Source organism: Silene latifolia, chromosome 3, assembly GCF_048544455.1.
Source record: "Silene latifolia isolate original U9 population chromosome 3, ASM4854445v1, whole genome shotgun sequence".
Classification (NCBI taxonomy): domain Eukaryota; kingdom Viridiplantae; phylum Streptophyta; class Magnoliopsida; order Caryophyllales; family Caryophyllaceae; genus Silene; species Silene latifolia.
Window position 1 is genome coordinate 146,087,666 of NC_133528.1, and position 11,443 is coordinate 146,099,108.

The window sequence follows — 11,443 nt, forward strand, 5'->3', positions numbered from 1 at the left end:
GGAAGTCTTGAGGATTTTATAGTGTGTGATCTAAATGTGAATGTGACACAATGTTGATGTCAAGATTATTATGGCTTGAATGTCCTATTCAGAGTAAAGTATTACAGTCATTAAATTGGAGTATAAGATTCCATAGAATTGTAGACAGTGGCGGATTTAGGAGGGGCCAGCAGGGACGCTCTTCCCCGCTGAACAATGAAAAGTTCGAAAGTTTTAGTTCAACTTTTCGAATTTTTTTCGAGTTTGTCTTATTGCATTACTTGTTCGCACCCGCTGAACTTATTCGCCCCCCTAATCGTAAATCCTGGCTCCGCCACTGATTGTAGACATGCGCGACTTGATTGTATCCGTTTTTCAAATTTTACTTCACATAATTTAATTTGAGAACAAGAAAAATCTATAATTACTTCGTATGACACTATGCAGTTTTATATGTGCCATTCTAATAAGGTTGTTCGATTATAGCTTAGCTAAAAGGCCTATGAGACTGTAATAGGCTTTGATTTTACAGTTGCCAAAAGAAAAGTTTTATAGGAGTTTAACTTGCAAGTGTCGGACATGATACAATATTGGTGCAATTTACATGGTTATTAATTCTGTTAATATTAATCCGTTGTTTACCAAATAGCGCCAAAATGTCGAGTTATGTAAAAATGTCGGATATGGGGCAGGAATACACTCCATAATAAGATTGGATTACAAGTTTTTTTTTTTTTTTCTTAGCCACTTGCTGATTTGGGTTAGTGCCCTTAGTGGGGTTCAATTAAGTATTAAGTTGGATATTGTTCTTTAAGGTAATTAAATTAAATGTTGATTACTTGAAGAAGAAAGTTTGATGAGAAAAAGTAGGAATAGTGTCACATCAAAAGTATAAACATAGAAATTTGTTTCTTTAAGGATGAATTAACAAAAGATATGCCGGCCAAAAGAATAAGAATGTCTAGCTTCAAGCTTCAGTTTGTGGAAGTTTTTCTTTGAAGGCTTATTTTGTTCAACTTGCATGTTTTCTAAGATGATTTAAGCTTGCATTCACAGTAAGGTACTAAGACTACTAGCTAGGGTAGGTACTAGGTTCACATGGTGGTGGCTTAATTAGAGTGTATATATATAAAATGTTTGTGACGGTTACAAGCTTGTGACCTCTCACAATCCCCTCTTCGGCTTGCCTTTCCACTTACTTCTTCTGAGATATCACAAGCTTCTGACGTAATAGTGCTGTCATAAATGAGAATTTGTGGTATATAAAAGCCCTTTTCACTTTTTTACTAGACCAAGAAAACATATACAAAGGCAAGATATAGACCTCAATGACTTAAAAGTTCTTCACACTAAATTTGATTCACTATATATGACCATATTTAGTAATTGACCTCCTCCTATTTTCTTGATCTTTGTGTCAAAACCAAAGGACAATAATTGACCGGAACAGACAAATGTTTTTTGGCCTCTCTCAAGCAAAAGTTACATGCTACTTTTACAATCAAAGACCTAGGGGAGATTCGTTATTTCCTGGGTTTGGAGGTCACCAGAAATTCTGAAGGAATACTTTTAAATCAGCAAAAATATGTTCAGGATTTGTTGACAGGGGTTGGCATGACAAACTGCAAGACAACGCTCTTTCCCTTACCAAAAGGCTTGCAGCTGAGCATTGATCAAGGAGCCTTACTTCCTGATCCTGAGAGTTATAGGAGTATTGTTGGAAAGTTGCTCTATCTTAATCTCACAAGGCCAGATTTGTCCTATGCAACTCAGCATCTGAGCCAATTTCTTAGCTCTCCCAGAGAGCCTCACATGCAAGCTGCTGTCCATGTATTGCGTTATCTGAAAGGGACTGCATCAGCAGCTTTGTTCTATCCTAGTACCAGTGCTTTACTGCTCACGGGTTATTGTGATGCTGACTGGGCACCTGTCAGACTTCTTGCAGATCCCTTACAGGCCAATGCATCTTCTTAGGGAACTCCTTGGTCTCATGGAAGACCAAGAAGCAGAAGACCGTATCCAAATCATCTGCAGAATCAGAGTATAGGGCTATGTCCTATACTGCAGGGGAGCTCACATGGCTGTATGGTTTGCTTTCTGACTTTAGGGTCTCTATACCTGTGTCCATCACTCTGTTCTGCGACAACAAAGCTGCCCTGCATATAGTTTCTAATCCTGTCTTCCATGAGAGGACTAAACACATCAACATTGATTGTCATTATGTTCGTGACAAGATCCAAGAAGGTTTCATTACCACAGCTCATCTTAGAACCAATTTACAACTTGCTGATCTCTTAACTAAGCCACTGGGTCATACTCGACACATGTGTTTGGCATCCAAGTTGGGTCTACATTTCATGCTCGCTGATCCCAACTTGAGGGGGGGATGTGAGAATAAGGAAGCTGAGGGTGTTGGTTGATGACACACAACAACCAAGCACAAGCAAGAAACACAGATTACATGGCATGTGTTAGTTAGAACATTGTACATTTGTATATATAGAAGAAACACAGATTGTAACTAATTATTCATTCATAATCAATATACAAAACACAGTTTATTTACTCTCTCTCTCTATAACAACTTCTCTCTCTAATCAATTCATCTTCATCATCAAAGCTTATACATCAATGGCTTCCTACTTCATGTTTTCACAGAGAACATAAAACATAGCATAATAAGAGTACAACTAACTAAGAAATATTGTCAATGTCTCATGAAGTAATACATGTGTGTAAGTGCGTTATGCATCAAAATCAAACGTATTAGATATACATAAAAGACACGCCACATCGATCGGGGAAGTCAATATGGTCATATATAGTGACTATAAATTGGTCTCAAATTGTCAATATCTATCTCTGAAACGTTTGGAAGTCGGTGTAAAAATAGGTGTTTGACAATGCAAATGGTGGGGAAGTTATATTAGATGTGTGATGTGATTGTGTGCTTAATCAAGAATCAAGTAACGAAGTTCTACAAGACAATATGTCAGAAGACTAACAATTATACCATACTTAAACATAACATGGAACTACTTGTGTGCAGGCCACGGCAATCGGAATCATGTAAGAGAGTAAATCAATCAATTGGTCTTACGGTAAGACGTAAATCAACTAAATGAAAGACCAAATTGAGGCTGGCCACGGCAATCGGAATCATGTAAGACTGTAAATCAACCAATTGGTCTTACAGTAAGACGTAAATCAACCAAAGGAAAGACCAAATTGAGGTACATAAGTTATTATAACCCCGTTAGAAACACAATTAAACTTAAATAGTACGGACTAATCCATAATATTATTCCATCATCAATCAAAAGTTCACAATCTCAAAACCCTAATCAATAATCTTAACATAACCAACATAAACCCTAATTAATTAAAACCCTAATTTAAGCAATCTGACCACAATCAGAAATAACAACATTCTTAGAAACCCTACCACTACCAGACCCAACCTTCTCAATAGCCCTAACAACATCCATCCCTTCAACAACCTTTCCAAACACACAATGCTTTCCATCCAACCACGCCGTCTTTTCGGTACAAATAAAAAACTGCGACCCGTTCGTGTTAGGGCCGGCATTAGCCATGGAAAGAATACCCGGTCCAGTATGCTTCTTCACGAAATTCTCGTCAGCGAACTTCGCTCCGTAGATGCTCTCCCCGCCTGTGCCGTCACCTCTGGTGAAATCGCCGCCTTGGCACATGAATCCGGGTATGACACGGTGGAATGCGGATCCTTTGAAATGGAGCGGTTTTCCGGATCTTCCTACGCCTTTTTCGCCGGTGCAAAGTGCGCGGAAATTTTCGGCGGTTCTTGGGGTGGTGTCGGCATAAAGTTCCATAACGATTCGGCCTGCGGCGGTAGCGCCGATTGTTATGTCGAAGAATACTTTAGGGTTTGACATTGTTTGAGATTGATTTGGGGATTTTTTTTTTATCTAGGGTTTTATGAGTTAGGGTTTTTGAGGGAGATGTTGAGGGGTGAGGTGTATTTATAGGTTTCGGAGGGTGGAGGGTAGTTTAGTAATTTCAGTGGTTGGGTTGAGGTAAGACGTTGGATGAGGACACGTGGATGGTTGAGGATATGGAGATTTTAACTACGGTTGAGGCGGTTGAGGGATGGAATAGTTATGGAATTATGGAAACTAGGGTTTAGTGTTCTGGAGTAGATTTGTTTCTTCTCGATAAAGTTTCAGAAAAAAGATTATACCCGGTGGTTTTACAAATCTGCTTAAAGTTTTTGAACTGTTCACAAATTTGTTAAAAGTTATAATAATTTTTAGGGTTATTTAATAACAATACTCTAAACTATTATGGTGCTTCTTAAAATACTCCAGACTTTATTTTAACTATCAATATACCCAACTTTTACACCCATTTTCCCATATTAGAATAGGTAAACTGCCTACCTGTTAAGCCGGTAAAAAAAGTTTTAATTCCTTCTAACCCCGCTTTTTTCTCTTCTACTGCCATTTGAGTCATTTATTATTTTATTTTTTTTGACAACGGAAGGAGAATAACTTACAATGTTCTACAGGTAACAACGTAAGCTACTCGACTAGGTAGCACCAGATAACCTACATCTAAGTCTGGCACAACAAAGCCATACCTAAGACAAACATAATGAAAATTTAAAACTAAAAGAACAGCATGAAGATAATCAAATTCCTCGATGATAGGATGGAAAGCGGTGGAGGAAAGGCCACGAACAACCAAAGCAGCTTCATCCGCGCACTTGACAACTAGAAGACATCGATGCCCACGAGCCGCAGAGAGGCAATGACAAGGTGTACTTCCGCTCTTGCGAAAAGAGCGAAGAAAGAAAAGGAGATGAGCAAGACGGCGAAGTCCGTCATCAGTGGAGAAAAAACTCCTACACCTTAGAAATCGACCTCTTTGACCAAAGGACCAACACTTCATAGAATCCACCATGCGAAGAAGAACGGGCATAAGGCGACAGCTTATCATAACCCCCATAAGAACCGACAAAACCACCCTACGATTCACCTCAAAGATTACGGGACAGGACACCCGAAACCAAGGGGAAATTATTATTAGACTAAACAAAGAAAACAACCAACAACAAGAAAAAAGCTTCATCAACAAGAGACGGAAACCACCGCATCCGGCCCAACCAACACCACTACCCAAAACCCCGACTCCACACTACCCATCACGCCTCAGCCCAACCGAGAAGAAGCCGCGAACTCACTCCGACACCAGAAAAACGACGACACCCACCAGACCACAAAGGCACAACCATCCCGACAAAAAACCAGAACCGAACAACCGAAACCAAAAGAACCCCCCCCCCAGGACCGTCGGCATGCAAGCGCCAACCCAGCCGAGAGGGCAAAACTCAGCACACAAAAAGACCCGACATACTAAACACAAAGCCCGAGTCACCAGACGACTCCTCCCAGGACCACCGCCACACAAGCAACAAGACCAAAACAGAGCTAAACTGACAGACAAAGGTAGAAAAGACTTAGATTCGATAGGTGGGGGGAATGGGGGGATCACCAAATCAAACCCAAGTCGCGACCACAAAAACAGTGAAGCAGACAGATGAGCTATACTCATCGACACTGATAAACAAACAAAAGCAAACCATTCCAGAAATGGGGGAAATGGGGGGATCACCTCTGGAATGGAAGCGGAAGCAGCGGTGACAGGACAAGGAGACGGTGGGACGGGACAAACAGAGGGAGACCCAACTCCAGTCAACCGAAAACAGACCGATCCAAAGCAAAAACGACACACCCGAGAACACACGGAACGAACCAGGGGAAGGAACGGAGGAGATGCATGCATAGCTTCGACGACAGGACAGGGGAACAGACGACCGGTCGTCAGCAGAACACCGGGATGGAAGGCCGACGCAGCCAGCGAATCACCGAGACACCACAAAAAAAACCCGTCGGAGAAAAGGAGATCACAAAGACTGGGATGAAAGGGAGAGAAGGCATGAGCATCGCCGGAGTCAGGCCATGGAAATAGCCTAACTCCGGCGAAGGGTAGAGGGAGAAGAGGGGTAGTGTGTGATTAGGGGAGGCGGCGGCTCAAAATGAAATTAGGGTTTTGGTGTTTTTTTTTTTTTTTTTTAGAGAGAGGGGAATCTAGAGGGAGATTGAAGTTTTGACTTTTGTGTAGGATTTCCATTGATATTTAATACACTCTCTTCTTCATCATTCACACCTAGAGGCTAGAGCTCACCACTGGCAACCACCACTGCACCACCATGGTCGTTGGCAACCGGATTACCTTAACCCCAGTAATGTTGTGAGAACCACTTAATCTCACACTCACAAACTCCTTGTTATTAATCACCGCCGCACTCCGCACCTGATCACAACGCCGAATCACACACAGGCAAGGCAAGGGTCCCTGCTGGTTCCTTGTTCTAAGTTCTAATTTGTTGAAAATAGATTATAACTGGGTAATCCCTGTAAATACCAACCTCAAACAGGCAAACCCTCAATTCTCCTTGTCACAATTATATCTCAATTATATTATTTCCCCCAAATTACCATTTTATCTCTCTAGGGTTTCGGAACACCATCGATGAAGACAAAAACCCCCGAGGTCGAATAGCTATGGAGTTTCATATGGTTGTGGCAGTGAGGGTGATTGGTTGATAAGGGAGAAGATGTTGACTGATTTAGGGTGGGTGAGAAGGTGGGTTTGTTGTAGGGGTGGATGACAGGAGGAATGTGAGCGGCCGAACAAAGAAGCAGGTGGTGTATCAATGGTGGTGGTCGAATTAATGCTCCGTCATCGCCACATTATTGTTGATGAATTATTATTGATGAATAGGTGAATTATTGTTGATGAATAGGTGAATTAATGCTCCGTCATCGTCACATTATTGTTCAATTTGGTTAATTAAGGTTTGATTTATTTGTTGGTAATTTGAATTAGGTTTTCTGGGTTTTTCTTGGATTTTTTTTAGTGTAGCAAAGATGGAGGAGATGAAGGCATTACCTTGTTACCTGCTATTATAGGTTAAGAAAAGTCCAATTCTATTAAAAGTGAAGAGGTGTAATAGTTGGTTATATTGGTAGTTAAATTATAATTTGGAGTATTTTGAGAAGCACCCCAATAGTTTGGAGTATTCTCGTTAAATAACCCTAATTTTTAAAGAATTGGTAATACAAAAGTCGACATTTCGAAGATTTTACGTAAAAAATTCCGCAATCAAATGAGCATATGAATTAGTTTGGTGAGCGTGGAGCATGATGTATTAGTGTGTTTTTGGAGCATTTTTTGGCCAAATATAATATTTTTTAAAAGTTAAAAAGAAATTTCAAAAACCTAAAAATTCATATTTTTTCCCATAAAAATAGAAGCACAAATTTGATGCTTTTACCTTTGCCTTTAAAGAACAATTTTAGAAAATTAAGCTTGAAAAATAAAAACTCATTTTTAAGAAATAAGGCTAACATGCTCTTAATTTCGTTCATCGATAAATTTGACTTTTATTAACACATTTTTCGTATCAATATTCAAAAACACATAGCTATTGTATGCTACTCCTTACATCTCCGTAAATGCTTTCTCCACCGGTACCATTTCCCCTAGTGAAGTCGCCACCTTGGCACTTGAATCCGGGTATGATCCTGTGGAATTTGGACCCCTTGTAATGGAGCAGCTTTCCTGACTTGCCAATGCCCTTTTCACCGGTGCATAGAGCTCGGAAATTCTCAGCTGTTATCGGTGCGGTGTCGCTGAAGAGCTCGATGACAATTCTACCAACGGATTCACGGTCAGCTGTTATGTCGAAGTACACCTTTGAGTCCTTAGACTGAGTGAACCCTAGGCTAACCAGAAACATGGTGAGTTCAATATTCCATTGTCTGGATGCCTGTTTAAGTTCATAAATGGATTTCTTCAACTTGCAAACTAGGCCTTGTGTTAGACAATGTATTTGTGTAAGTCATTTGTGATATCGTATTATTAACCACGCAACGTATTTATACAAAGCTATGGGCCGGGATACATAGGTAATTAAGCCGGCCCTAATACCCCCCCCCCCCCCCTCAAACTGGAGCATGAAGATCAAGAATGCTCAGTTTGCTAAGGAGAAACGTGAATTGAGACGAAGCTAAAGCTTTAGTAAAAATATCAGCTAATTGATTTTGCGTGGAAACATGAAGTGGCATGACAATGCCGGCATTAATCGCATCACGAATGAAATGACAGTCGATCTCGATGTGCTTCGTGCGTTCATGAAAGACCGGATTCTGAGCAAGCTGTATGGCAGACTGACTGTCGGAATAAACCGGAATGGGACAAGGAAGCTCAATACCAAAATTTTTGAAGAGGCCTCGTATCCACTCCAACTCACATAAAATAGTAGCCATGGCTCGGTACTCAGCTTCAGCGGAGGAAAGCGAGACCGTGTGTTGCTGCTTGGTCTTCCAAGAAATGGGGGAATGGCCAAGAAAAATAAGCCAGCCGGACACGGATTTGCGTGTGGTCAAGCATCCACCCCAATCCGAGTCACACCATCCCGTTATTCCAAGTTCGCTATCGGCCCGTAGCAAAATACCCTGACCCGGACAGCCCTTCAGATATCGGACAACCCGAAGAGCGACATCTAAATGCTCCGTGCGAGGCTGACACAAAAAACGAGACAAGACATGAACGGAATATGAAAGATCCGGACGTGTAACAGCGAGATACACCAAACGGCCAACAAGTCGTCTATAAGCCTCGACATCGACCAAGAGATCTCCTTTTGCTGCTCCAAGAGAATGATTTTGCTCAAGAGGAGTGGATGCTGGTTTAGCTCCCAATAAACCTGTCTCGGAAATAATGTCAAGAGCGTATTTCCGCTGATTTAAGAAAATGCCCTCCGAACTGCGTGCCACCTCAATGCCCAGAAAGTACTTCAACACACCCAAATCTTTCATGTGAAAGCACTTCCCAAGGTAAGATTTAAACGCCGAGATAGCAAGCGAGTTATTTCCAGCGATAACAAGATCATCGACATAAACCAAGACATGGATACATGTCGTATCGCAGGAATAACTGAAAAGGGAGTAGTCAGAATAAGACTGGGTGAAGCCGTATTGGCGCAAGGCGGTGGCCAACTTAGCGAACCAGCATCAAGGCGCTTGTTTAAGCCCATAAAGGGATTTCTTAAGCCGACATACTTTACCCTCTCGGCCCTGGCCAAAACCCGGGGGTAGCTTCATGTAGACTTCCTCAGCAAGATCACCATGTAAGAACGCATTATGGACATCCATTTGGTGAAGTTCCCAGTTTTTGATAGCTGCAACTGCTAATAGAGAACGAACGGTGACCATTTTAATAACAGGAGCGAAAGTTTCACCATAATCAATACCCTCGACCTGATGATTACCAAAAATAACCAGACGGGCCTTATATCTCTCAATGCTACCGTTGGAGTGATATTTAATTTTGTACACCCAACGACAACCAAGGGCTTTTTTGCCAGGCGGAAGATCAGAGATTTCCCAAGTAGCATTATTCTCAAGAGCAGTAATCTCGTCTTTCATAGCTTTACACCAATCCGAGCTAGCAAGAGCGGCCCGAAAATTAGGTGGCTCAACACCCGAAGTAATAGCTGCAAGAAAAACTCGGTGGCGCAAAGAAAAATTTTGACAAGATAAGTAATTAGCGAGACCATAAGGCGTACCTGAGGAACGAGGGGAGTCGGGAGAAGAGTCGGAATCGGAGGACGTATCGGCGGTGGTACCAACAACATAACCTTGAAGACGGGAAGATTGAAATTTGGTCCGTTTGCCGCGACCCAAAGGAGAACCAGACTGAGCAGAAACAGGCCCAGTACCAGGGATGGCCGAATCAGGCCCATTCTCAGGGGAGTCCAAAACAGGCCCATCTTTAGGAATGGCCGAATCAGGCCCATCAGTGGGGTTAGCCGAATCAGGCCCATTTTCAGGGATGGCCGAATCAGGCCCATCAGTGGGAGAAACCAACCCAGTAGCAGGTATGGCCGAATCAGGCCCACTAGCGGTATCATTAGGCGTAGAAGAAGACGGAGTATCCGGAAAATAGGGGAAGCTATGCTCGTAAAAATACACATCACGGCTCACAAATATTTCCCGTGTAGTTAAGTCAAACACCTTCCAACCCTTCTTATTGTGGGGGTACCCAATAAATAAACACTTCCGGCTCCTCTTAGCGAATTTATCACCCTTGGTATGCAAATTATGAGCAAAACATAAACACCCAAAAACCCGAATGTGTGCATAAATCGGAGCAGAGCCAAACAATAATTCATATGGGGTTTTATGTTGTAACAAAGCAGAGGGCGTATGATTAATTAAATAAGCTGCTGTCAATATACATTCGCCCCAAAAAGAAATTGGCAAAGAGGCCTGGAACATTAAAGCTCGAGCAACATTCAAAATGTGACGGTGTTTTCTTTCAACCCGCCCATTCTGCTGAGGCGTATCAACGCACGAAGTACGAAATAAAATCCCATTCTTGCGGACAAAATCAGCCATATGAAAAAATTCAGTCCCATTATCCGACTGTACATATTTTACGACGGCTGAAAACTGTGTATGTGACACCCTCATTTATTGCGGAAAAGTAAACACGTAATTCTACAGAAAAACTGACAGGATATGTTTGTAATAGGTTCAATTTGGGTAAAAACCTGTAATTTTTAAAACCTGAACCTGTTATAAAGATATCCAAAAGGGAAGGTGTCAAACATGCAAGGTCCAAAATAAATCTCATGAATGAAACATCGCTAAAGTCGCGAAACAAAGTTATACAAACCAAATATGAGAAAGGGAGACATATGTTCCTAAAATGTATGTGACATAAAAAGGGTTTAAGGGTCACAATGAAATAAAACCAGTCTAGGTTCTAAGGTTACTTTGCTCGCTAGCTCGTCCATGTACCCCATATATGCATCACCTACCTGTCATTCGCATTTTATACAAATACGAAAGTCACAGTCAGTGGGGAGTAACTCCGAGTTCTCCCAGCCACGAAATGTCATAATTAATATAACATGTAAACATAAGAATATGAATATGAATAACACATAGCCTTAGCATATAGATGCTAGACAATCGTGCTTATCATGTGAACAACAATATAACAACACATAGTCCTAGCATGTGAATACTAGACCGACTCATACTACACTATCATGTGAATCACATAACATCCAGGAATCCAAACTCTATCAACCATAGCCGGCTTGCATCTCACCTTCTATGATTCATAGAATCATCATACAAGAAAGGGCAATATATCAAAGACAGACATAAGTTCTTAGTCCCGTCAATAGTCACTCTGTAACTCGAGTCTATACCACGAGGTAGGGAAGGTAATCGAACCGGTATCTTGGCTCAGCGGTTAATATTAATAAAACATGGCCAAGACACAACACAACCCTAGCCTAAAATCTGCGCAGACCTAGACATGCGGATACACACCACCGCACCCA

The 11,443-nt window shown here is 41.5% G+C and overlaps 1 protein-coding gene across 1 annotated transcript; it reads right to left on the reverse strand.

Moving 5' to 3' along the window:
- Positions 1-3,198: 3,198 nt before the first annotated feature.
- Positions 3,199-3,961, reverse strand: LOC141646421 (peptidyl-prolyl cis-trans isomerase 1-like). The gene has a single exon (XM_074454317.1). It carries the CDS (start codon positions 3,891-3,893, stop codon positions 3,375-3,377), a length of 519 nt encoding a protein of 172 aa, XP_074310418.1. The 5' UTR covers positions 3,894-3,961; the 3' UTR covers positions 3,199-3,374.
- Between the last annotated feature and the right edge of the window lie 7,482 nt (positions 3,962-11,443).